Here is a 25630-nt window from a genome sequence, read left to right on the forward strand (position 1 = left end):
CCTATATTTAAGAGTTGTAATGCAATTTTTTTTCCCTAAGGGAAACATCTCAGAGATATTAAGAAGTAACAGATGGAATAAAGTTATGCGTACGGTACATGAGAATTTTCCCTTTTTCCACTTCAACAAGAATATAAAGGGACTCCGCCCATACCTGCTTTCTCCATTAATTTTTGGTCCATGCACTTACGAAAGTTGAAAATCATGTCGACCTCAGTGTTTCAAATTCTTCTGCTTCTGGTTTCCCTCAAGTTGCAAGCATCAGGTGCTGCACCTCGACTTGCGAAGCCTAACTGTCCTGAAACATGCGGGAACGTAACCATTCCCTTCCCCTTCGGAATGGGAGCCGGGTGTTTCTTCGAGGAATGGTACCAGATCGTCTGCAAACAAAACAACACGGTCATTCTGAAGAAGATTGGATTGCGAGTTCTCAACATTTCACTCCCCGATGGATACGTGGATGGTATGATTAACATTAGCCTTCCTGTAATTTACTCAAATGCAAGCCGCGGGGGTGACGTACGTGCTGCGAGGGTGAGCTTGGAAGGAAGTCAATTTGTCTTCTCCCAGACAAGGAATGTCTTTACATTGGTCGGTTGCAACACCCTGGCCACAGTGAATACCACACAATCAGCTTTTGTCGGTTGCAGGTCGAGATGTGCTGGAACCAACACCAACTTTAGCTGGAATGGTTCTTGTTCCGGGAGGGATGGCTGCTGCCAGACTATGCTCCCCCTTAACCTTCAGGGCTTTAGTGTGGATTTCAAAGAAGAAGGTGGACATCAGGGGTGCAAGTACGCTTTCTTGAGGTCTGACTTTACAGGTTTATATGATTTGAAATTGAATGAGACGGTTCCAGTGGTGCTGGAATGGGGGATTGCGAACAATACTGGCTATGGAGACGAGCTTATCCAGCAGGCCAAGATTCCTACTTATCCTTCCGTATGTCACACACAAAGCGTTGCCGGCAGTGAAATGCTATTTACACGGTGCTATTGCTTAGGGGGGGATGGTGGTAACCCATATCTTATGGAAGGATGCAGAGGTAACACACTCCATGCTATCACGTTCCGTTTTTATTTTATTTTGATAGATAATACGGAATGTGCTATCACATTCCGTATTTAGGGGCATCATCCAGTGAAGTGGTTTGTTTATTTCCAGATTTTTCTCTGAGAAGAACGCATTCACACTGTATAATGATTGCATACATGCTTTTCTACCTTCTTTTTGTTAGTTTTTCTGCCCAAGATTACACAAAGTGAATGCACTTTCGAACAAAATTGATCAAATTACATTGATAATAATTTACTGGAATTACAGGGGAACAGGACAGTCCTTTAGTTACAAGCACAATATTTTAGCCATGGAATTAACAATTTATGTGGAAATGTGACCTAGTTTTGGTAATTTTACTCAAGGAGATTGGTTTCGCTGTTAATATATTTGCTTCTGGTTTCACAATCATCAGGAGATGCACCTCAACCGCAAAGTGACTGTGCTGAAACATGCGGGAGCGTCACCATTCACTTCCCCTTCGGAATAAAAGCCGGGTGTTTCTTGGATGATTGGTACCAGATCGAATGCCAACAAAACAACACGGTTCCCATTCTGAAGAAGATTGGATTGCGAGTTCTCAACATTTCACTCCCTGATGAAGACGCGGATGGCATGATTAACGTTAGTCTTCCTGTAATTTACTCAAATGCAAGCTGCGGGGGTGACGGACGTGGTCCACTGGTAAGCTTAAAAGGAAGTCCATTTGTCTTCTCCCAGAAAAGGAACATCTTTACAGTAGTTGGTTGCAACACTCTACTGACAGTGAATGGTAAAGAATCAGCTGTTTTCGGATGCCAGTCAAAATGTGCTGGAACCAACTTCACCATTCGCAAGTATAGCGCTTGTTCCGGGGAGGACGAATGCTGCCAGAGTTCGCTCCCCTTTGACCTGCAGGGCTTTGGTGTGGATTTCGAAGAAGAAAGCGGAGATGAGGGGTGCAAGTACGCTTTCTTGGGGTCTGATTCAGGTGTTTATGATTTGAGATCGAGTGATAAGGTTCCAGGGATGTTGGAGTGGGGGATTGCAAACAATACCAAGTATGCACTTGACCTTATCAAGCAAGGACGGGGTCGCTATAATGAATCTTTCTACTGTACAAGATTTAAAAGTTTGAGCAGTGAAGTAGAAGGAATTATATATAGATATAGAAGCTACAGCGTCAACAGTGGTGAAATATTATCTGCGCAGTGCTATTGTCGTAAGGGGTATCATGGTAATGCCTATCTTATTGGAGGATGCAGAGGTAACATATTTCATGCTATCACATTGGGAATTTAAGTGCACAATACAGCGAAGTGGCTTGTTCATTCCCAGATATTCCCCTGAGAAGAATTCATACACGCTGTTTAATGATAACATGTATAATTTTTTTTTGTTTTTTTTGGCCCAAGAATGCACAAAGTGATGCACTTTTAAACAAAATTGAACTTATTATATTGGTAAAAATTTACTGGAAATAAAGGGAACAGGACAGTCCTTTTGTTACAAGCACGATATTTTAGCCCTGGAATTAGCAATTTTATGAGGAAATGCGACCTAGTAGCCTCCTTAATTTACTCAGGAAGATGGGTTTTGCTGCTAATATATTTATGATATCATTTGTCATCAGATAATAACGAATGTTATTCATGGTGCCCCGGGACTTGTGTGTTCGAACGGTACTCCTTTCGCTGTGTCGGTGGTGGAAAGACCAAGTTCATTCTTATTGGTAAGCAGATCTTTTAACCTAGAATTTTAGTCCGCTTCATGCTGGAGAATTGCTAGAAAAAGAACAGCATAGCATAAATTATGTTCAGAAAAGGTACATAAATAAGATTTACATTACCCTTCGTTCTAAAATGATTGTCCATTTGCTTGGTGATGATTATAGATAAGTTTCCATCAATAGTACCTATCAAAACAACCTCAAAACTTTCTTCGTACACTAATACTTATATTTGATAGCTAAGACAGCACTTAGAACTTTTCTAATGTTGCCGCTTCAGATCTATCAAAAGATAACCAAGGTTCCTACTTACTCCTGTCGTATTTGAATTGGAATTATTACAATCATTATCAAGATGAATGCTGGTAGGATTTTTTTCACTTTCATCAATGGTTATCTCATTTCCTAGTAAGGGAGATTAGTTGTACAATCCAGATGTATGTATAAAAATATTACCTGATGGAACTTAGCAGGAGACAAATTAATTATTCAAGATTGTTAAGAAAAATCCACATGAAAGGAGCTCAGGTTAATCACTCTTATATGATTTCCTCTTAATCGGATTCACTAAAATATTTTATGATAAGACCTTATAGATAAAAGAAGGGTGCATTTTTTGGACTTTTGCCCCCTAATTTTTTGTAATGCAGGGGTTGGGGCAGGCCTTGGGGCACTATTTTTATGTCTTGTCTTATGGGGGCTGTACAAATATATCAAGAAGAGAAAAGAAATCAAGCTTAAAGAGAAGAACTTCAAACGTAATGGCGGTCTTTTGTTGGAAAGTGAGCTATCTTCTGAAGGCCATGTAGAGAAAAACAAATTGTTCAACTCCAAGGATCTAGAAAAGGCTACTAACAATTTCAACGAGGATAGGATACTTGGGCGAGGTGGACAGGGTACTGTTTACAAAGGAATGTTAACGGATGGAAAAATAGTTGCTATTAAGAAATCGAAAGCAATAGATGAGGGCAAAGTCGAACAATTCATAAATGAAGTCCTCATTCTCTCACAGATCAACCATAGGAATATCGTTAAGTTATTGGGGTGTTGCTTGGAGACAGAAGTCCCACTTTTAGTATACGAGTTTATACCAAATGGGACTCTATACCAATATTTGCATGACCCAATGGAAGAGTATCATGTCTCATGGGACATACGCCTACGAATTGCAACTGAAATTGCAGGAGCCTTATTCTACTTGCATTCAGCAGCCTCAATTCCCATTTATCATCGAGACATCAAGTCCACTAATATCCTCTTGGATGAGAAATATCGAGCAAAAGTGGTAGATTTTGGTACTTCCAAGTCTGTTTCCCTCGATCAAACTCATGTAACCACGTTGGTGCAAGGGACTTTTGGCTACCTAGATCCTGAGTATTTCCAATCAAGTCAATTTACAGACAAAAGCGATGTGTATAGCTTCGGAGTTGTTCTTGTTGAACTCTTAACAGGACAAAAGCCAATCTCGTCGCTAAGGGAACAAGAAGGCAGAAGCCTTGCTACCTATTTCATAATTTCAATGGAAGAAAATCAGTTGTTCGACATTGTAGATGCTCAAGTTTTGAAAGAAGGTAAGAAGGAAGAGATTGCATCAGTTGCTGACCTTGCAAAAAGATGCTTGAACTTGAATGGGAGGAACCGGCCTACAATGAAAGAAGTGGCAATGGAGTTAGAGGGGATGAGAAAGCTCCCAAATCCTTTGGGTATTCAACAAAATCAAGAGGACCGGGAGGTAGCTGAATCTTATGCTACTACATGTAAGTCCAGCAAGTCAAATATTGACGCTGATGTCACTACATTTTCGGATGTGCAGCCATTCTTACCTAGTGAGACCTGGTGAAGATCTGCTTTGCCTCTTACACTTGTGAGTTATATTGCTGCGTTTGTAATGGAAATCAGTCTTCAGAGCAAAGAAAGAGAAGAGAGAAATGAGGAAAGCTTGTTAATTTACTAATAGGAGGATTTTGGTTAGTTATTTATTGGTAATGAACTAGTACTCGGTGTTTGGGATCAATGAACTATTAAGTCATGCCAATCCCAAGTTTATTCTAGTTTTGTAATTAGCATGATGCTGTGATTTTAGCTCATCTTGAGATCTTTAAATACTTGCTGTCAATTCGGTTGTTGCAAAACTTACATCTGTCATGCAGTGGACCAGCTTTTGCAATTCAATTAGATTTGTACTTGCTGAGAAGGAAAAACAAGAATGACGTTTCCCTTCCGAAAAGAAGGTGAACTTGCATCCGCCTTCCCCACCCGGCTCTTCCCTGAAGAACACACTGAATTGCTGATGGCATAAAGGGATTGTTGCCGGTTGCCGATGCTCCGACTACTTAGATCCTCACTACGTGATGTATCAAACTCACCACCCGAACTACATATATCAACATCAAAAAACCCCACTAGTTGCAGAATTATCTCTCCCGATCCTAGCCAACCTTACTTGTCAATTTTCAATGGCAAAAACGGAAACAGTAAAAAATCAATCGCGCATGGACCAACTTGTATATAAGAGATATTTACTCCTCATTTTAAGCATAGAAGATGTTGGGTGCTCTTTTTCATATTTCCATTGATTTTGTCGCAATAGTAGTGTTTGATTAAATGCCCTTAAGGAACGTAAGTCATGTTGTTTGTAGAATAAAGTTCATGGGGATCATAAGTTGGTTTTATGTCTTCATTATTCATGTTGACATCCGAATTTTTGTAGACGTCTTAAATATCCATTTATTTTGTAAAAATATAAAAATCTATAAAAATAATAAAAATAATAAAAATAAATAAAAATCATAAGAATATGATGATGATGATGATGATGATGATGCTAATAATAATAATAATAATAATAATAATAATAATAAAGAAGTAATAGTATTAAAAAATGCATGAGAGTGAAAAAAAGAAGAAGAAAAAGATGAAAAATGAATGGGAAAAGTCGAGTGGGCTCGTGTAGCACGGCCCATTCTTTTATTTCTTTTTGAGCCCACTCTTCTATTTTTCTTCCAGCCCATTCTTTTGGCCCATCCGAAATTAAATAAAAGAGAGGCCCAACCCATTATCCCTTTTCTTTGCGCACGCGCGCCCGCACACGAGGGAGGGGGTGAACCCAGCGGCAATGGCGCCAATCCAGTGACGCTAGCAGCGATGACGCCAGCAGAAGGAATACTCCAGCTGTCGTCACTCATCGAGGAGTGGAGAAAGGAGGCAGCGAGAGGGGCGTGCAAGGCAGAAAAGGAGGAGAGAAGGGCTCAGTTCGTGGGGGTTGGGCAAATAAAAAATATGATAAGTATATTAGATGTATCAAAAGTTATATATGACGCTCACTTTAGTATCAAAAGTTTTCGTTTGTTCAATTAAGTGCTAAATCAGAAGAAAAACAATTACTTTAATACCAACGGCAAAAAATTTCAGCCAAATTGATTAAGTGTCATTTATAATTAAAATTATAATATGACTTGGCAAAATTTTTAAAAAATCCGATCCACGTGATATTTCCACATGGCATGCGTGGCATTAAAGTAATCTTTTTTTAACAATGACTAATACTTGAAGTGATCACTTTAAATAAAATTTGTCACTAAAATGCTCACTTTTAATAAAATTACTTACTTATTTATCACTATTTACAACTTTTGGATAACATAGTTTAGGGGTTGTATGTTGACTAGGCAAACTGGCAAGCCACATAGGATTGAAAAAATAATAATATATAGACACGTCGGATTTTTGGCAATCCGAACTACGATTGACACTTAAATGATCATTTTTTTAAAAGTACTTAAGTAATATGAAAAAATCTTTAACACAAAAATGAGGTTCGTACACAACCTTTAGCACTTTTAGTATTCTTATCCCGAGAAAAATAAATGCAAGAGAGCCATTCTTTCGGGAAAAAAGAAGAAAACAAGAGAGAGGAGAGGTTGAGGAGAGGACATTTTTGGTTTTTCCCTAGAGTGACAAGCGAGGTTGCTAGAGCTCATTTCAAAGCCGATCAAAGGTCCATGCAGCGTTGTCCTTCATCATTTCAATTTTTTGTCTAGAAAATTTCAAAAAAGGACCCAAAATGTCCTCATTTTCTTAAATAAGGACTGAAGCGAACTTTATTTTAAATAAGAGCCTGAAGTGCTATTACTTTTCTCAAATAAAACCCGAAGTGAAATTTTTTTTTTTTTAAATAAAGGCTTGAAGTAACTATGTTTATTTTAAGTAAGGGCCTGATTTTTTGGCTATCAGCGGTATTTTCGTCATTTACCATTTTCCCTATTTTTCTTTCTCTTTTTCTTTTTTTTTCTTTTTTTTTTTTTTTGTGGTTCTTCTTCCTCTCTGTCAATGGCCGATCGGCCAACCATTGGTGATGGGTTTAGAGGGCTGGGTGAGGGTTATCCTTGCCCAATTCAACAAGGGCCACCCATGCCAGCCGTAGGTAAGGGATGGCGTCGCCTCAATGAGGCAACCCTCACGGCCATCCAAGAGGTCGACCCTCACCAGCCACAAGTGGGGGCTCCACAACCCTTGCTAGCGGTTGGCAAGGGTCGTCGAGCCCTCACTAACCCCAAGCGAGGCTGATACTCATTAGATTTGGTGAGGGTGGCTAGTGCAAGCTTGGGCCCTCACTCACTGTCAGTTAGTGCTTGCGGTGGCTCTCATCAATCCTTCCCAGCAACCAACAAAGGTGGCCAAGCCCTCATCGGCCCTTCCCAACGACTAGCGAGGCTGATGTCAAAAAATAAAATAAAAAAGTAAAAAGAAAAAAATTGGCTGAAAATGCTCTCAACCAATCGAAAAATGTAGCTAGCTGGCGGTCGACGAGGTCAAGCCCTTATTTGAAATAATCATGGCTACTTGAGGGCATTATTTGAAACAAGCAAAGTCACTTCAAATCCATATTTGAAATAAAATTCACTTCAGATCCTTATTTAAAAAAATGATGACACTTTGGATTTTTTTTGAAATTTTCATGGAATGGCTTCAGCCTAAACTCTCTCTCCATCGCCAATCGAGATCTTGACTCGTCTAATATACCAATACCAAGTAAGATTCCCCTTTCCGGAACCCCAAAAAGAACCGCCTGGGTTGATTCATGTCTTGGCAAAATCTTGTTAAACCGGAGTAATTTCATGTTGAGCTATAATGCTTTGAACTCGGAATGCGAGTTTATTAATGAACACCAAATACTCGATGTATTTCTTAAATGAAACACAGAATGTTTGAGAACCCCGAACTTGAATGGAGAATTTCAAGTGACTCGTGATAGACTGAGATGGGTTTTGCATGAAAATGTGTTGATTCCAGCCTTTATGCATCATGTCTAGTGTGTAAGTTGCAATAAATTTCGCTCTGGAATGCGTGCTTAAAATCGCATATCAACCGTTTGATAAAATGGGTGAGAGAATGCCAAGTATTGATTCATCATTGAATCCTGAGATAGATTCGTTCATGTTTGCTTCTGGGTTGGTTGAATCTGCTCTGATATTCTTTTTTCTCTTTGTCTGGCTATGTGATTCTCTAGGAACGATCGATCACCGGCGAGCGAGCCGAGAGTCCCCCCTTTGGCTGAAGCTCTCACTTCACATCAGCAAATCCTGCTGTCCAAGGCTACTCTTGTTAGGCCATTCTCTCCATATTCGTGTATTTATGTTCGCATCTTTTTCTGGTTTGCTGATTTTAGAAGCCATGGTTCGCTTAGTTTTTGTTTCGGTGAATTTGTTTTGGGCTGCCGGAGTAGATGGTCGTTGATGGGCCAGCGGTAGGTAGTGGTAGACGATAGATCGGCCAGTGGTGGCCTGAGTGGATGACCATGGAGGGTAAGGGTTGTAAGAGTTTTCTTTATATAGGCTACATTAATTAATATTATACTTACCATTTTACGGCGTTGGTCTAATAAGGTAAGGCATAAGGTTTTCTTAATGGTCGAATATAGGCCTAGTATTGTGTGGACCGAGTTGGGCCCAGCCCGTGATGAGAGGGCATGTCCAAAACTCTATAAATAGCGCTAAGGTCCCTCCTCTAGCCCTAACTCTTCCAAAATTCTCTCTCAACTCACCTAAGGCAAGCTGTGAGTGGCGGTCTCATCAAGCCAGGAATCGAGGGTAATAGAGGAGAAGATCTTCGGCGTTAAAAGCTCGAATTGCTGTTGGATTATCGTCATTCCGCATAAAGAAAGATGGATTCCAAATAAGGTACACAAATCTTTGTATTCTCTTCCTACATGTTTGGTTTTCTAGCTACGCCGATTGTGGAAAGCCGCTTCGATGGCCAACATTTGGTATTAGAGCATTGTAGCCTAAAACCCAAACTATTGCTTCTGGCCCGTTTTCAAAAAATTTGCATGTTGAAACTTGATTTTGAAAACATATTTGGATTCTTCTCGTCGAGCCGAGCATTTCGATGGGTGGCACGCCTCTGGCGGAGCCCAAATGCGCCGGCAATGAGAATTTCGGTTTTTGCCTACCCTCGGAACGTTTCGCCTGTTTTTATGAATTTTGGTCTGGTGAAAGTGAATTTTTATTGTATAAATAGCTTATACTCTTCAATACGAGCATTTTGATGGGTTGAACTTCTCTAGGCGACGCCAGAAACGGCCGCACGTGCTCCCACGCGCCGAGATGGAGCTCGGAGGCCGTCCCACAAGACGCCTCGCGCGCGCGCGCGCGACGACACGTGGCTCACGCGCCTGCACACCCGCACATGCGTGCTGACGCATGGCTGACACCCGGCTTCGCACACACGGACCGCCTGAGCGGTCTCGCCACGGCCAACACTTGTCAGTGGATGACGTCATGATGATGTCACATAAGCCGCCTTACGTGCGACTGCCACGTGGCATGTGACGTCATCAATGATGTCACCACAGACTCGACCAATCGTTGACCGGGTCGACCCGACCCAGGTGGATCGGGTTGACCCAACCCTGGTTAACTCGACTCGATTGACCGGGTTGACCCGACCCAATTGACCGGGTTGACCCGACCCGATTGACCGTAGACCGATTCGATTCGTTGACCGGTCAGATCGGTCGGACCGGCTTCAAGCCGGTTCCTAGACGCTAGCACATGCGGCTCACACGCCACACACTCTAGCGACGCGTGAGGGCGTGTGTGATGTCGGATTGGCGCGTGGCTTGTACCGTTGTGCTCGTATAGATGTTCTCTACACTATTATTGGCTTATTTTATATAATTGATGATTTTATGAATGTGAAAATGCATGTGAAACCCTAAGGTATGTAATTTCGAGGGTATTTTTTGCGTATTTTTCATGTATTTCTTTATGATTTTGGAAATACATTACGAGCTCACATGTATATCATCACATAAGGAACGTGTAGAGCATCAATTCATTGATAACATGTATAAGGTTTAGCATGTATTAATGAATAAAGTTGGCATGATATGTGATTTTAGTGACGAATTGCCCTTGTCATCCGGTCTAAAATCACATATATAAAGTAAATGTGAGTTATAAAGTTATATCCCTGACATGAGAGAGTTCTAATGATTCAATTGGGTTGTGACCGCCAAGTGGCACACTTGATTGGATTTGAGAAACGTCGATCTCATATTTTGATGGGATGTCTCCTATTCCGATGCATGTTTATACTCTCAAATGAGGTAATTGTATGTTAGTTCATGGAGGGATGCATGTATAGCATATGGTTGAGGATTGACTGACCCTAGTGGTTCATACACCCAAAGGTGATGAATTTGCGAAAGGTTAGAATATATTCTCATGACCGCTGTTATGTGGAGAGTATGCAATTGTATGTCATATATTCTGCCCAAAGGTGTTTATATAATGATGTGTTTAACTCTTAGAACGTGTACTTATAAGGTTTTCAAGTTACACAATACTCACATGGTGCCAATCATCAGTTATGGCAACTCTTTTGTGATTGAGATTCCTATTGGTCAAATTTTAAGTAGTGAAGAGGATTTTCTATTAGGGATGGATGCTGGTAAATGTTCAAATTACTCTTACTTTGAATAAGTTAAAAATCTTTTTGTTAGTTATATGGAATTAGAATGAATTCCTTGCTATTTAGAAAAGGGAAATTGAATTTGTCCATCATCCATAAGGCGTTCCATTTAGGACCACTTGAAAATGATTTACCAGCTGACTGCATTATTAGAAGGATGATGAAAACCTTGGTGACTTGAAATTGTGTCTCGTCTATTACCGAGATTTGTATAAATACAATGACTCTTCAACATAAAGTGTGATGGTTCTAATGAGGTTAAGGATTACGTCCTAAGGATAGTAAATTTAAAGTCTAGAATCATACTCATAAAGGAATTCATGAAACCATCGGTCATTCTGACAATCTGATCTTAGGATATCACCCTTAAGATAAATGGTGTTATTCACTATTTTTGTGAGAAGATATGACATAAAGATATTGTAATGATATAAAACTTGATTGTCCAAGTGTGAGTCTAGAGTTAATAATTCATTGGCATTTATTTATGAATTCAATTCCTATTAAAAGCCTCATCTAGTTCTTAGTGGCTAGATAGCGATGCAACAAATTATGTTGTTTACCATAAAGGAATTCATAAATCTAAGGAAGCTAAATTAGAATGAATTACAACATCACAGGAAACAACATTTAACGTCGTTTTAGTGGGAGATGTTGTTTTGACTAAGGATACCGGTTAGCATTTAACGTTGAAAAACACTTTTATGTACCTTCCTTTAGACGGAACTTAGTATCCATATCATGTTTGGAAGTGTACAGCTATTCTTTTGAGATAAAGGACATTGTTATTGCAATGTTATCCAAATCAAATGAAGTTGGATGTTGTAATGGGTCAAATGAATTATACCAATTGTACTCATCTCCCAAGGATATGTATGTCATTTTTACAGTTGAAAATGTTGTTTCCAATAGAAATTTACCTAAAGAATAGTCTTATGCATTGTAGAAGAAAGATGATTAAGAAAAAGAAGAAAACTACAGTATTAAATTTTGAACTATTAAAGGTCATTCATATTGATATTGGTGACCAAATATGGTAAGGTTTTATAGAAATATTGACAACTATTTTCTCTTGATTAATAAATAAATAAATAAATAAAAGGGGTCTGAATCTTTGGATTTATTAAAATTCTTTCGTATTAAGGTTAAGGAACAGTTGGGATGAGTCTTAAAAATTGTCAGATATGATCGTGGCGGTGAGTGTTTTGACTATGGCAATGCTGGATAGCTTAAAGGGTCATTTGTCAAATACTTAGAAAGATTCTGGGATGGTAACTTAGTTTACTATATCTGAAAATCTTGGAATAAATTGGTGTGGCTAAAAGGTATAATTCCACCATGATGAACATGATAGTGAGTATGATTACTTGGACTAATTTATCAGGTTTTCTATGGAGCAAAACAGCATAATATGCATTAAACCGTATAACTACCAAATGTATTCCATTCACTCTTTTTTTAAGTTTTGGATCGGACGTAAACTTGACTCGAATCATCTTAAGGTTTGGAGCGTCCTGCAAAAGTTTGGTTATATAATCCAACATTAAATAAGTTGGAATCTAGAACCACTCGATATTATACTCATATCATTTGAAGGGATATCAGGTTTTATCATCCCAATAAAGGTATAAGAATTATAGAATCACAAACAGTAAAGTATCTAGAGTTCGACGAAAATGTAGAGGATAGTTACTCTTAGACTATTAAAGATAATGGTATGGTGGTGACCATTGTGTCTTTGGTTTTGTCTTTCCCTATACAAATAATTGTAGAGCCTTTTACTCTATATATTAAGCTTGTGAGGTTCAGGATATTGTTATTGATATGATTCCTGATGAAGTTTTTCAAGCCTCTCAAGTGCTAGATAAAATGATAGTAGCTCCACTCAAGAGATCTGTTACCGAGCGATGTTCAGTTATATCACCATACTATATAGTCTATTTGTAAGAGCATAATTACGAAATCTACTATGTAATTGAACTACTGACTTGTATGTGCAACTACTATTTCTTGTCCTTAGTCTGATCTATGGTTAGACATAATAAAAAGAGGAGATGCAATTTATAAATGTGATAGTGTTTGGGAGCCTATTGAATTGGTTGAAAGTCACAAGCTCATCCACTGCAAATGGGTGTATGAGACTAAAAGAAATTTAGAGGGAAACATTGAGAATTTTTTTTTTTTTTTGGTAAAATGAAACATTGAGAATTTTAAATTCAAATTACTAATATAAAGTTTTCACTCAGAGAGAAGTTTAGTTTTTTCTAAAGACTATTTCATAGTGAATATGGTATTACTGGCTCATTTTTATGAAATTACATTAGATAGATAATTCTAATTATGTTTCTCAATGAATACCTTAATAAAGAAGTTTATGTGATATAACCCAAAGGTTTTGCAGCAGATGATTCAGGTAAGCTTGTATGTAAATTGAAAACCCTTATGCATGGCCCTAAGAGAAATCTGTAGATCAGACAATGCTTGGAGTTTTATAATGTTATCACTTCATTCAGTTTTGATGAGAATAGAGTACATCAGTGTATATATTGTAATATCGGTGGGAGAAAATTTAGTTTTCTCAGATTCCATGTAAGTAATAACTTGCTTGTGGTAATAATATTGGACTACTACATAGGATAATATAAATATTGTCGAGAAATTTTGACTTGAAAAACCCTAGTCAAGTACCTTTTGTCCTTAGCGTTGAAATCTATAGAGATCATTTTTGGCATATGTTAGATTTAATTTAGATTGCATATGTTGATTGTATTTTGAAAATATTCAATAAGCCAGGAGTTGCTGTTGTTGTTAAGGCTGACAAATTGAATATCTAACATTGTCCTTGTTCAAATTTTAGGAAAATCCAAATGAATGATACACTTTATGTCAATACACTTAGAAGTGTCATACATGTTTAAATCTGCACTAGACTACATATTGCTTTTGTGGCGAGATTTTTAGACAGATATCGGTCAAGTCTAGGACATTATCACTGGATTGCTGCCTATGAGGTTTTGAGATTCTGAAAAGGACAAGAAAACTATATATTGACAAATCTGTTCAGGATCCAGAGCTAGTAGAATATTCGAATGCAAATTTTACTAGCTATAAGGATAACAAGAATTTGATAACATAATATATCTTTATATTAGTAGAAGGTGCAGTGTTAAACAGAAACTTATGTTATCCTCTATCATATAAATAGAGTTTATAACATACCTTTTAGGTGCTACTCAAGATATTTGACTTTGGAACCTCATTAAAGAGTTGACTATATTTGATATTATGAATAAACCCATACGGATGTATCGAGACAATAACTCTTTAGTGTTGTTTGTCAACAACAATAACAGTCTCGAGAGGTCTAGATTTATGACCGTCAGGTTTATGACCATAAAGAAATAATACAGAATGGTGGCACTACAGTAAAGCATATTTCCACAGATGATGTGGTTCTAGACCCACTAATTAACGTTTTTCGCCTTTGTGTACTTGAACAACATGTCGTGACATGGGCTAAGGAGCATCATTGGATGCTGTTATTTAGTGGGAGCTGTTTTTTATTTTGCTCTAATAAAGTTTATATATATTGCACATTCAATAAAGTGTTCATAAATGTGTGGTCACCATATTAAATTGATTATATGTAATGAAAATCTCAAGGTATTGTGTAAGCCTTAAGTGAAGGCTGGGGGCATCTAGTTATCAGCCTTGAACATATGTCTTGATTACACATAAAGAAATATTAACCATAAAGATAAGACATATGTGGGTTTATTAGAACCATAAGGATATTCTCTAGTGGCACATTCGGTTTTCTGTGACATTTAAGGTAAGAGAATAGTGACCGACAAGGGAGATAACACATAAGGTAAAACTCTTTATGAGATGTTATCCGTTTGCCACACAACCATATTAAATTCATATCAATAAAGTTGAAAATATTTGTGACCATGGAAGGTTATATATGAATACATGCAGTTGCCACCATGATTTGGTGTTGGAGATTTTATGGGATAGGATTGACTATTAAGAATTGCCACTAAACAAACATAAAGGTGCACACATAAAGTACAGTCTCAATTAATATAGCCCAAGTTGGAGAATGTAAGAGTTTTCTTTATATGGGCTACATTAATTGAGATTGTAATTCCCATTTTACGGCGTTGGTCTAATAAGGTAAGGCATAAGGTTTTTTTAATGGTCAAATATGGGCCTAGCATTGTGTGGGCCGAGTTGGGCCAGCCCCATGATGAGAGCCCGTCAAAACTCTATAAATAGCGCTAAGGTCACCCTCCTCAGCCTAACTCTTCTAAAATTCTCTCTCAACTCACATAAGGCAAGCTGTGAGTGGCGGTCTCATCGAGCCAGGAATCGAGGGTAATAGAGGAGAAGATCTTCGACGTTAAAAGCTCGGATTACTATTGAATCATCGTCATTCTGCATAAAGAAAAATGGATTCCAAATAAGGTACACAAATCTTTGTATTCTCCTCCTACATGTTCGGTTTTCTAGGTACGCCGATCCTGGAAAGCCACTTTGACGGCCAACAAGGGCTTGGTAGCAGCCTAAGGTTTGGTTGAGGTCCCCTGGTTCGGTGAAGATGAATTTGCAGGCGGTGGAGGACGTTTTGGTCCGTGAAGAAGGATGAAGGTGCAGGAGAAGAAGACAAAATAGGGAAGAAGACAAAAGGAATAAAAAGAATTTAAAAAAGGAAAATCAATAAAAATTCCAAAAAATCTAAAAACACATTAAAAAAATCCTTTTATAATCCAAAGCGGGTCGGATCCGGATAGACGGGTCGAGACAATGAGTCGGATCAACTAAACTCGGTCTGAACCCATTGCCTAAATATAATAATAATAAAAATATTAAAATTTTCAAAAATTGTAAAAATCATATAAATTTCAAAAACATTGAAAATATTAAAAAATTCGGAAATTTTAAAAAAAAATTTAAAAACTCAGAAAATCCCAAAAAATTAATAAAATATTTTAAAATTAGTAAAAATATATAGATCAAACAAATCATTAAAAAATCAGAAAAATTATAAAAAAAAAATCATTATATAAATTTACTTAATTAGAAAATTAAAATTTAGAAAATTCAGATAAATCATAAAAATCATAAAAATTTAAAAAAATCTAAAAAGCTAGAATATTCATACAATTTTAGAAAATTCAAAAAATCGTAAAAAATTTCGGAAAATTCAAAAAATCATTAGAAATATTTAAAATATTTAAAAATTCTGAAAATTCATAAAAACTCATAAAAAATTCCAGAAAAATACGAAAACTATGAAAATGGGAAAATTGTTAAATTGAAAAAGGACTTTATAATAGGGTTCTTTGTTTTGAATTGTTTTCTCTTTTTTAGAGACCATTTAGGATATTTATGTGTTTTCTTTGCGATTATACTTGGTAGTGCTTCTTTAATACCTTGGATGTTATTTTCTTTGTTTTAAAATGGTTGGATGAAACCTAGAATCCTCTAATAGATTACCATGGCGTTAGTTAGCATTCAATCTAGTTAGGCACTAGAAGGACATCGGTTTTAAGATTAGTGTAATCAAGTTCTCGAATTTATAATCTCTAGTTGCATAAATAGTAAGATATCCTCCCCTATCTTATTAGATTTCTAGCCAACCACAAAAGATTAGTAGTGGCTCCTGAGTCAAAATCTATATAGGATTAATTGATCAAAAAAAGAACATCCAACGTCGCATGAGATATGGATTTGGGAGAATCCATGTTTATGATCAATGAATCATTTGCAGTGTTAACAATTGAATGGTCCATTCGTGATCATCATTTGTATGGACCATTCGATTCATCTCATGAGCAAGTATCTTAAACCTAATTTCACCCTCATTGGAAGAGGTTAGTTGCGACAGCTTGAATTACAAATTGAGCACAAAATCGTGAAATTTACACTATGAATTTTTTTTGTAGTTCAAACAATTCGGGACACTGCTTTTCAACAACATAAGATCGCCTTAGATATGCTCCTTGGATTGTCTAATTCTTGTATTTTTGCCTCGAACTTCACAGTTACCAAATTCTTTGAGTAAGAACTTTTCTATTAAGATGAACGTATTAGAATACCAATTTGGAAGAGATGATAGAAGCAGGAGTTCATTTTGGTAATTTTATTTTCACATCTGCATTAGATCCGTTCCATGAAAAACATCAAAAACTGTGATTTTTCAAAATTTTATCTACTTTTCTAGTCAATTGATTACAGATTCTATGTTTATTTGATAATCATCTTCAAAACTACAAGTAAGAAAGAGGGATCATGACCAATATTGGCTTCTCTTTTTCCGATGTTTTTCTTTTTTAACTCTAGCGTATGGTTTTTCTCTGTGAATACTTTATTTTTTCAAAAGTTTGGTCTATAATGGAAAGTTTCATAAATGGGCTCACAGCTCGTGGTATACTTCTCTGAAACCCATATCTTCTTCCCAAAAAAGTTTAACATCCAATTGATGGGCCTCTCTTGCAGCCAGGCCCCCCTTAAGCCCAGATCCATTCGCCAAGCATAGAAACGACAATGAAAAGGAATTGGCAAAGCGTGGCCAACCAACGGGCATTTAGGAATCGAAATCAAAAATTGGATATCTCTCTTTCTCTCTCTCTCCCTCCCTTTTTTTCTTGATCCTACTCAAGTGCGTATGGTTAGTATTTTGAAAAGCCGTTTAGGAAAATACAAAGCAATTCAACCTAAAGGACTTTGGGTAAATGCAAAGACCATTTGATGAATTACGCTTCAAGAAACAATTTTGAGAGAAATGTTATTTGATAGAAAACATATTTGAAAAGCCTTTGGGTGATTCATATTAGTTTTTTTTAATTTTTATTTGTACGCAACTTTTTAAACATAAAATTTGATAATAATGCTAAACAAATCAAATATGTATAATTAAAAAAAATTACCAAAGCTTTTGTCGAATGATCGTTAGTGAGCTGGATTTGGTGACAGTGGCTGCCGAAGGTCCCTTGACCTCAAGCGACCCTCGGCAAGGGTCATGTGACCAGGCCACGCGCAACTTAGGTGACCACTGCTTAGGTCTTGCGAAGATCACTCGACTGACGGCCTAGGTCACGTGCCACTTGAGATCATGCGACCTCCATGCGACCCTCGCCAAGGTCATGCAATGGGTGACATCGACCAACGGCAGCCGTGGCTAGATCTAGCTCACTGACGGCCATAGCCCTCCATTGATTCAGCAAAAGGTTTGGTCCTTTTTAAATATAAAAAAAAAATAATAACATGGGACAAAATCAAAATTTTCAAGAATTCTTGAGAGTAATTTTGAAAGAAAAAATGAGTTTCAATATTTAGTCAAATACTAAAAGCCCAATGCCAATGGGTTTTCAACCTTTTCAATATTAGCTTTCACTTAAAAGCTCCTTAAAAATAATAGCCAAATGATCCAATATAAAAGCTCCTTAAGAATGCTAAACCAAACACACTTTCTGAAGAAAGGATATTCCAAAGAGGCCTCAGTGGGTCTTTGTGATCTCCCGAGGAAGAGAATTTTCCGGCCTTTCAACCTAGTTTGAATTAGCGGACTTCGGATTGGCCAGTAGCATCTTGCAATCATCCACAACATGATATAGGGCCCACGGGCTTTCTACTTTTTAGCTTGGCAACTCCGCCACAAATCTACTTTCAATCTTTATGGGCGCGTTTGGCAACCGGCCAAATAGTGTTTGATTTTGTTCTTTTGTTTCCAAGAGTAGATTTGTAATAGAAAATTATTTGGTAAAATTTTTGTTTTCAAGAATAAATTTGTTCTCAAGAATATATTTGGAGTGGAATTGAGAAATTAAAAAAAAAAAAAAGATTCTTTATTTCTAGGAACAATTCTAGAATCAGTCAACCAAGATTTTTTCTTTTCTTTTCTCTTTTTATTTCCTTCTTGTTTTTCTTCCTTTTCTCTTCTTCTTTCACTGCCACAACCATCGGCCGCCGCGCACGCTATCCACCACCGTTGGTGTTGAAGCTCACCCAGCCATCGATGAGGCTTGGCCTCGCTCAAGCCTCCCTCAACCATCGGCGATCCTTCCTTGGCTGAGCAAGACTCGACCGAGCCCTAGCTAGGCTAGGCTGGGCAAGGCTCGACCTCGCCCAAATATGGCAAGGCCAAGCTCCCCCAGCCACCGGCGGGGCTCGCCCTCGCCGACCACCGCAAGGTCTAGACTTCTCTTCTTTCTTTTTCAAAGTCACGATCAATCTTAGGTTGAAATCGGAAAATGTCCTTTTTTGCATCCGAAAGCCTTGGTTCAAATCCAGCTCGTGACAAAGGGAGAAGTCAAAGTCTAAAACGAGAGCCTAGCCCCGAAGCAAGGGATTAAGGAAATTGAGTAGGAGTAGGCAAACTACAAGCTGCTAGGGAAAGCTTTGGAATGTGGCTGAGAAATGAGAATAAGTTCCACAGCTCAAGCTAATAATAGACTCAGGAGGTGCTGGGCTATCGAAGAGATTAGACCAAGATTTGACACTCGCCCGGCCCCTTATGGTTGCAAGAGCATGCATTTCTCCCTCGATGGATTGGGGCTTTCTAAGTTGGCACTGCGCTCATCGGTTGCTTGTTTTGCTTGCTTTACCAGAACAACGAGGTGAAAGACTGCCTTTTCTCTATTCTATTTCACAGGCTCGATGAGATCAGTAATACTCTTTTTTAATAAGTAAATAAGATGAGCAGATAGATTATGTAATTGGGGATATCCGCAAGTCAAATCCAATCCTTGGAATGTAGATTCAAAGGGTCGGGTCCGCATTAGTTTAAGGTGCTTGTGCTCGTTGGCCTTTGAGTTGGACTTGACTTTAACACTTGCACGAAGGAGGTTTGTGGAGAAGTTGTTTTTTTGTAGTTGCAGCCTCGCCAAGGTCAACGAGGCCGACCTTGCGGTGGCCCGGCAAGGTTGAGCCCTATCGGTAGCTAGGTGAAGTCGAGGCTTAGCCAACAAGGCGCGGCCTCACCAAGGGCTGGCAACCCTTCGACGAGGTTACCGACCCCCTCACCTGGCCGGTTGCTGGTCATCCCAAGGCCGGTGATTGGCAGAAGAAGAAGAAAAAGAAAAGAAAAGAAAATAAGAAAAAAATAGAAGAAAATAGCTTGGATTACAAATTTTGAGGATGATGTCAAACGTAATTCTATTCCGGGAATAAAAATTTTGAATAGTTACCAAACATTTTATATGCTTAGAATTTATTTTGGAAAGAAAATAAAAAATTATTTTCAATAAGAAATTATTCTTTAAGAACAGAATAGTTATTTATCTCTACAAAAAGTTGATCCACTTTCTCCTTCTTCAAATACAGAAGAGCTCGGAAGACGGCTAGGGTTTCGGTGGTCAACGCCGAAGCGAGTTGAAACGTTCAGGAAGATGGACAGAGATGACGGACGCGATGCGATTAGCAATCTGCCGGACTCGGTGCTCTTCCATATTCTGTCCTTCCTGTCCACGAGAGACGCCGTCAGGACAGTGATGGTGCCGGGGTTCCGCCATCTCTGGACTTCTACCCGCCGCTTGTCTTTCTATCACTGTCCTTACCACGACTGCAAAAAGTTGGAGACTGCTTTTGAAGCGGACGACAAATTCCCGAATTTTAGCAATCACGTGTTGACTCTGCACGAGAGCCCCACGATCGATTCGTTCTGTCTTAATTTAAACTGTGCATCTAAGGCGCACCCCTATGATCCTGAATATGAGGACTCTGCAACTCGAGAGAGAAGAAGAACGTGGAACAAACTGGATACGTGGATTCGTTTTGCAGCAAGGAGAAAAGTTAAGTTCCTCGATTTGGACTTCTTACGGTGTGCTTGGGAGTTCCGACATTGTCTTTACTTCCCACTTAATCTTTACGTGCTGCCCAGCGTTGTCCTTAGGTGTAGCAAACTTAGTAGAGCTGAAGCTGGCTTCCTGTGTGATCAGACCGGTGGCGGGACGGGTCCAACTGAGGTTGCTTAGAAAATTTTCTATGAAGGATATTCACTTAACTGACAGGAAGTTGGTTGACATACTATCCAGTAGCCCGTTGCTGAAAGAATTGTCTATTGAAGTTTGTCATGGCCTCCATGAGCCTGAATTCTATCGTGGCCCATCCATTCAAGTTTTAAATTTAAAGGAATGCAGCAGTCTTGAAAAGCTTGATCTTACACGATCAGATATCAAACATTTAACCATTTGATCAGTATGGGGATCTGGAGCTAGTTTGTCCTAATGTGAGGATTCTGGATATTGCTATGTGTCTAAATTATTTCAAGGCGACTAATATGTCATCAGTGGTTGATACGTCCCTCATCTTCAGTGATTATTTTATATATCCTTACGGGAAATATTGTGAGTTCAGACTGCTTCTGGAAAAGCTCAGCCGCAGTCCTTATTTTATGCTACGCAATTTGTGCGTACTAGCATGGTTTCTGTGCTTTTGCTCTGACCTATTTTGTCTTGCTTTGAGGTACTTTTGAATGATTTACGTTCCGATCCTTCAGGTGAGGAGTATAACTATTTTTTGATTGGATATTCTCACATTTCAACTGTTTTAAAATTTGTAGAATAGAAGTTGGGTGAACTGATTTTGGATGGGTCTTACTTGAAATGGACAGTGGCTGCGCCGTTTCTCTGCTTTGGCTTCTTTGTTCTGTTGTTTTTTTATGCTTCAGTTCATCAGGTAATGTCCTAGATGAAGAGTAAAAGAAAATATTATTTACTTAGGCTGGGTTCTTTTATTTATGCGCACCTAAACTTTTATAAGGTGGCCTTCCTTGCATCTGTTGGCCTTTGAACTTTGAGCAATTGTAAACTATCATCCATAACCTATTCATGTAAAGGAAAACTACAGTTTGTTAGGAGTCTGTCTTCCTTGTGTCTTTGTTTGCTTTGTGGCATTTTGTGGACGATACTGTTTTTACTTTTTACGTGACATGTGTTACCATTTTAAATGTGCATGTACATGTTCTTGTGATTTGCCTTTCTAAATATTCTACAATAGCTAATTATAAATTTCCTGACATGACTCTGAATTGAATGGTATCATATAATTTCATTTCAGTCAGTCCATACATGCACATGCTCTCGAGTGCCCACAATGTTTGTCCGATGGTAATTTTCATTCAAAGTAGGTCCAAGTAATTCTTTTTAAACCAGGTATTAACTAAATGGGAACTGACAAATCAGCGATGCCCATCTTTCGGAAGTATGTGACACTTCAACTGCATCTGAATAAGTGGTACCTCCCTGGCATCTCTAGCTTGTTGAGGAACTCTCATTTTCTTTAGAGACTCGCTATCTATGTTTATCCTGGAAGAGGTGAAGATGAATCCGAGGTATAAATGCTTGAACTGTAACATTTTGTTGCCATATTAGAACTTGGAATTAATGGAGATTGAAAAGTCACTTTAATTTTCTAGCTTGCCCAAGCAGGGTGTAAGCTTGTATTTGAGTTCAATGGCTTTAGTTACTGGTGTTCAGTGGACAGCACATTTCCTTGTCTGGAGGACCAGCTTAAGCATGTTAAGATATATGGTTATGTACTGGAGCCTGATGTCATTGAGCTCATTGAATTTCTGCTCAAGAATGCACAGATCTTGGAGAAAATGGAGATTTCTACCAAGAAGACTCTGCAGCGAACTGGTAGCAAGTAAACGTTCTCCAGTGACATTGGTCGTCCATCAAAGGATTATCGTACATCGGATGCGCTGCTAGAGTTTTCACAGAAGTTGTTAAGTTTCCCAAGGGCCTCAACACGTGCAGTAATTCACCTGGGTTAGATACTGGTATTGGAATTGTGTTCACCCTTTCTTTTGGACAACCCTTGATGTTTCTATGCCAGGCATATCTCACATTTGGTAGACTTTACAAAAGTAGTTGGCCTTTATGAGGAATTCGCCCCTTTGCCACAGATCTATGAATTCGCAACATCCACGACTCTGTACAGGCAGCTTTATGAATATTTTGATGGTGGATGTGCCGTTTTTTTTCGAAGTATGTCTCTCTTGACGGCTTTTCTTTTCATATTCCCAGCTCTTGCAAATAGTTCGGCTAAAATTTTTGCATTATAGATTTACTTAAACAATCCATTGACACCAGTGACAATCTGTTCATGAGTAACCTTTGCTCTTGCCGCTGCTGTTTCTCTCTTGGTTTTTCATTTCAGAGGCTACCATCTTTGTTCTTTCATTTTTCAGGTTTAGCTACCCATTTCTTTATCTTGAAAGGAAGTCAATGCAGTTCAACATTCTTAATGATTACTATCAACATCAATATCAGTACAATCCGAAGCTACTTTATACCATAAAATATTGAGTTGTGCAGTCCTCCAAGTTCAAATCTTTTCTTGATGTCTACCCTAAAATCGTTATTATATGTTCTCTTCTTGCAAATTAACAAGATCATGATGTCCCTTATTTGACGTGTGAGTTCTTTTTCCTTTATAGATAACATGAGTATCCAACTTTGTATCTTTACTTAAGGTAATTAGGAGTCGACCCCTTATACCCTTATACTATGAATTGCATCAAATCAGTCCAACTATGTATTTACTTCATCCCCTCCAGACACAGGCTTCCAAGGAGACTTTCCATAGTAACATGTCCATCGAGCATTGACCGGTGTACCACGCACTTCCTCCGCACAATTCCACAATAATAAGCGGTGCTCTAATATGAGATTTTACAAAATAAGCACTTCCACATTGTTTTCTGGAAACCTAACAGGAACAACGTCAGATTTGATCAAAGTCAAACCAAATGGGATTTGATTTCTGGACCAAATAGATAGTTTCAACTTGATCAGGCTGTCTCAATTCAGTTCAAAATTTGAACAGAACTTTTCTCACTCAATTTTATTAAGTCGTAGTCCGAGTTGCTTCTTTCACACTCCTCCACGTACTTTCCTTGAATTCGTATTCTTTGTATTCTGGGAGCTCCATCTTAAAGGCTTCGATTGCTTCTAAGCAGAGCGACACCTCCCTGAGATTTCCACCTAATACAGGAATTCTTATCGTCAGGAGATCCTCGCTAGTTGTGCTCATCTTGGACCTCATCGCATATTGTTGAAAAAAAGTGATCCATTTTTCAGAAAATTCTAGATTACACTAGAGAAAAAGCTGGCCAAAACAAACCAGCAAAAGACAAGCCTAGAAGACTCTACAATGCTGAAGAAATTTCTGGTGTACGTGGGCGGCAAGTACATGTATGAAGAAAGAAAGCCAGCTGGAAGTTGGTTGAAAAGTCAAGAAGAGTGGCTAAGAATAGAAAAATGGAGAAAAAGGGAGAAGCAACGAGAAGACCCTGAAGGAGCCGCAACAAGCTGAATTTTATATTCTTTCTTGTACTCAAAGTCGGTGGAGGAAGGCGGTGCGCACGCCTATAAATAGGAGTTGGATGTTTGTTGTTCCTTGTAGCCGTGAAAACCACACACACTCCTTCCTCCTTTTGTAATAAAACCTTTCAAAATAAAAGCTTCCTTTTTATCAATTCTTCCTTTGCCATTGTAGTCCTTTTATTATTCACACATAACACTTGCACACACACACGCTTCCGCAAAACACCAACACATATTTACATATGAATTTCCATTCAATCCATCGCAAGTGCTGGAGATGAAAGAACGGCTTGCATTCAAATTTCAGCACGCTGAAGCCGGCCGGATGCATGCATGTGACTTCGATGGCGAAAACTAGTGCCTCGAGCAATAAGCTTAAGCAATGTAAAGATACGGGGATATGTCATTGAGCTCATCTAGTTTCTACTTGAGAGTGCGCTGATCTTGGAGAAGATGTCAAAAACAGCAATTTACGTCTCTTCGTTTTTTTCCCATGAGTTACTGGGTCATCCAGGTTACCGGGTGTTTTTTTACCTTTCTCGCTCCTCTTCGATTTCCCACGCTTTTTCCTCACGGAAAGGAGGAGGTTGAATTCTGATTTTGGGTGGTTCCCGGCAGGCTTTGTCACTTGGCTTGTTTCTTGTCGCTCTCCAAGCGTGTGTAGAATGTACTGCTGGGTTCAATCGTCCAACCCCGTTTCCAACATATTTCTGTTTAGCCCCTGATTTCTCTATCAGATCCGTTTCTTGTTTGCTGCAGTGTTTCTGATCACATCATAGTGTCCTGGAGTAGATCAACTTTGGAGGTCAATAGTGTTGTCGGGCAAAGAAGCAATGCGGAAAGTTTGAAAGGGCCATCAAGATGGTAGAAATGGTGTAATCAGTAATTTCCTGAACTTGGTCCTAGTCTACATACGCAAAATTATCTTTTGATCAGTGTGCTTACCAAAAATGGGAAGAGCAGACAGTGCACAATGGTCTTGAGTATGATGGCAAGTTCTTAAATTTCACCAGCCATGTATTGAGCCCTGCACGAGAGCCCGACAATTGCTTGGAGAGTTGTCGATTGGAAAGATGCTCTCCAGAAGCTCTGATTCGACAGGTACCCGTCAATTGAAGAATTGAACCTCCACACGTGCATGGGTTGAAGAAACTTGATCTTGCTAGGTGAACATTTTTCTTCACCCCACCCCCTCCCCAGCCGGGAATAACCCCACATTTTACGTCTTAGAGTTTACAAAAAATAATTTAAGGATGCGCTTAGTTCCAAAGTACTTTTAACTGGTAGTCCTCAAGCAAGAAGTAATAATCTCTGTTTGACTGATTTTTCTTGGATAATTTTGAAACTGGGTTTAATGTCCAATCTATTTTAGTCTCTTCGTTCTTGTTGTCATGAGACTGTCGATGAGGCAATACGAAGAGGTAGTCAGGAAAAAAGCTATTCACTCACACCATCATCCGTTTTACTCGTCCTGCCCTTAAACTTGTCTTTGCATGCTTCCCCTCATGTAACTCAGACATTGTCGAGGTTTTTTGTGTGTCAGTTTTTGCGTTGT

The 25630-nt window shown here is 38.6% G+C and overlaps 2 protein-coding genes and 1 pseudogene across 2 annotated transcripts; all 3 read left to right on the forward strand.

The window, feature by feature from the left end:
- The first annotated feature begins 204 nt into the window (after positions 1-204).
- On the forward strand, positions 205-2399 carry LOC120291996 (wall-associated receptor kinase-like 5). The gene is made up of 2 exons (XM_039309835.1): positions 205-1045; positions 1472-2399. The coding sequence occupies exons 1-2, from the start codon at positions 205-207 to the stop codon at positions 2335-2337; spliced, it is 1707 nt and encodes a 568-aa protein (XP_039165769.1). The 3' UTR covers positions 2338-2399.
- Positions 2400-2588: 189 nt separating this feature from the next.
- Positions 2589-25630, forward strand: part of LOC120291997 — a 76912-nt pseudogene continuing 53870 nt past the window's right edge.
- On the forward strand, positions 2777-5297 carry LOC120292264 (wall-associated receptor kinase-like 1). The gene has a single exon (XM_039310539.1). It carries the CDS (start codon positions 3678-3680, stop codon positions 4602-4604), a length of 927 nt encoding a protein of 308 aa, XP_039166473.1. The 5' UTR covers positions 2777-3677; the 3' UTR covers positions 4605-5297.

Source organism: Eucalyptus grandis, chromosome 3 (assembly GCF_016545825.1).
Source record: "Eucalyptus grandis isolate ANBG69807.140 chromosome 3, ASM1654582v1, whole genome shotgun sequence".
NCBI classification, from domain to species: domain Eukaryota; kingdom Viridiplantae; phylum Streptophyta; class Magnoliopsida; order Myrtales; family Myrtaceae; genus Eucalyptus; species Eucalyptus grandis.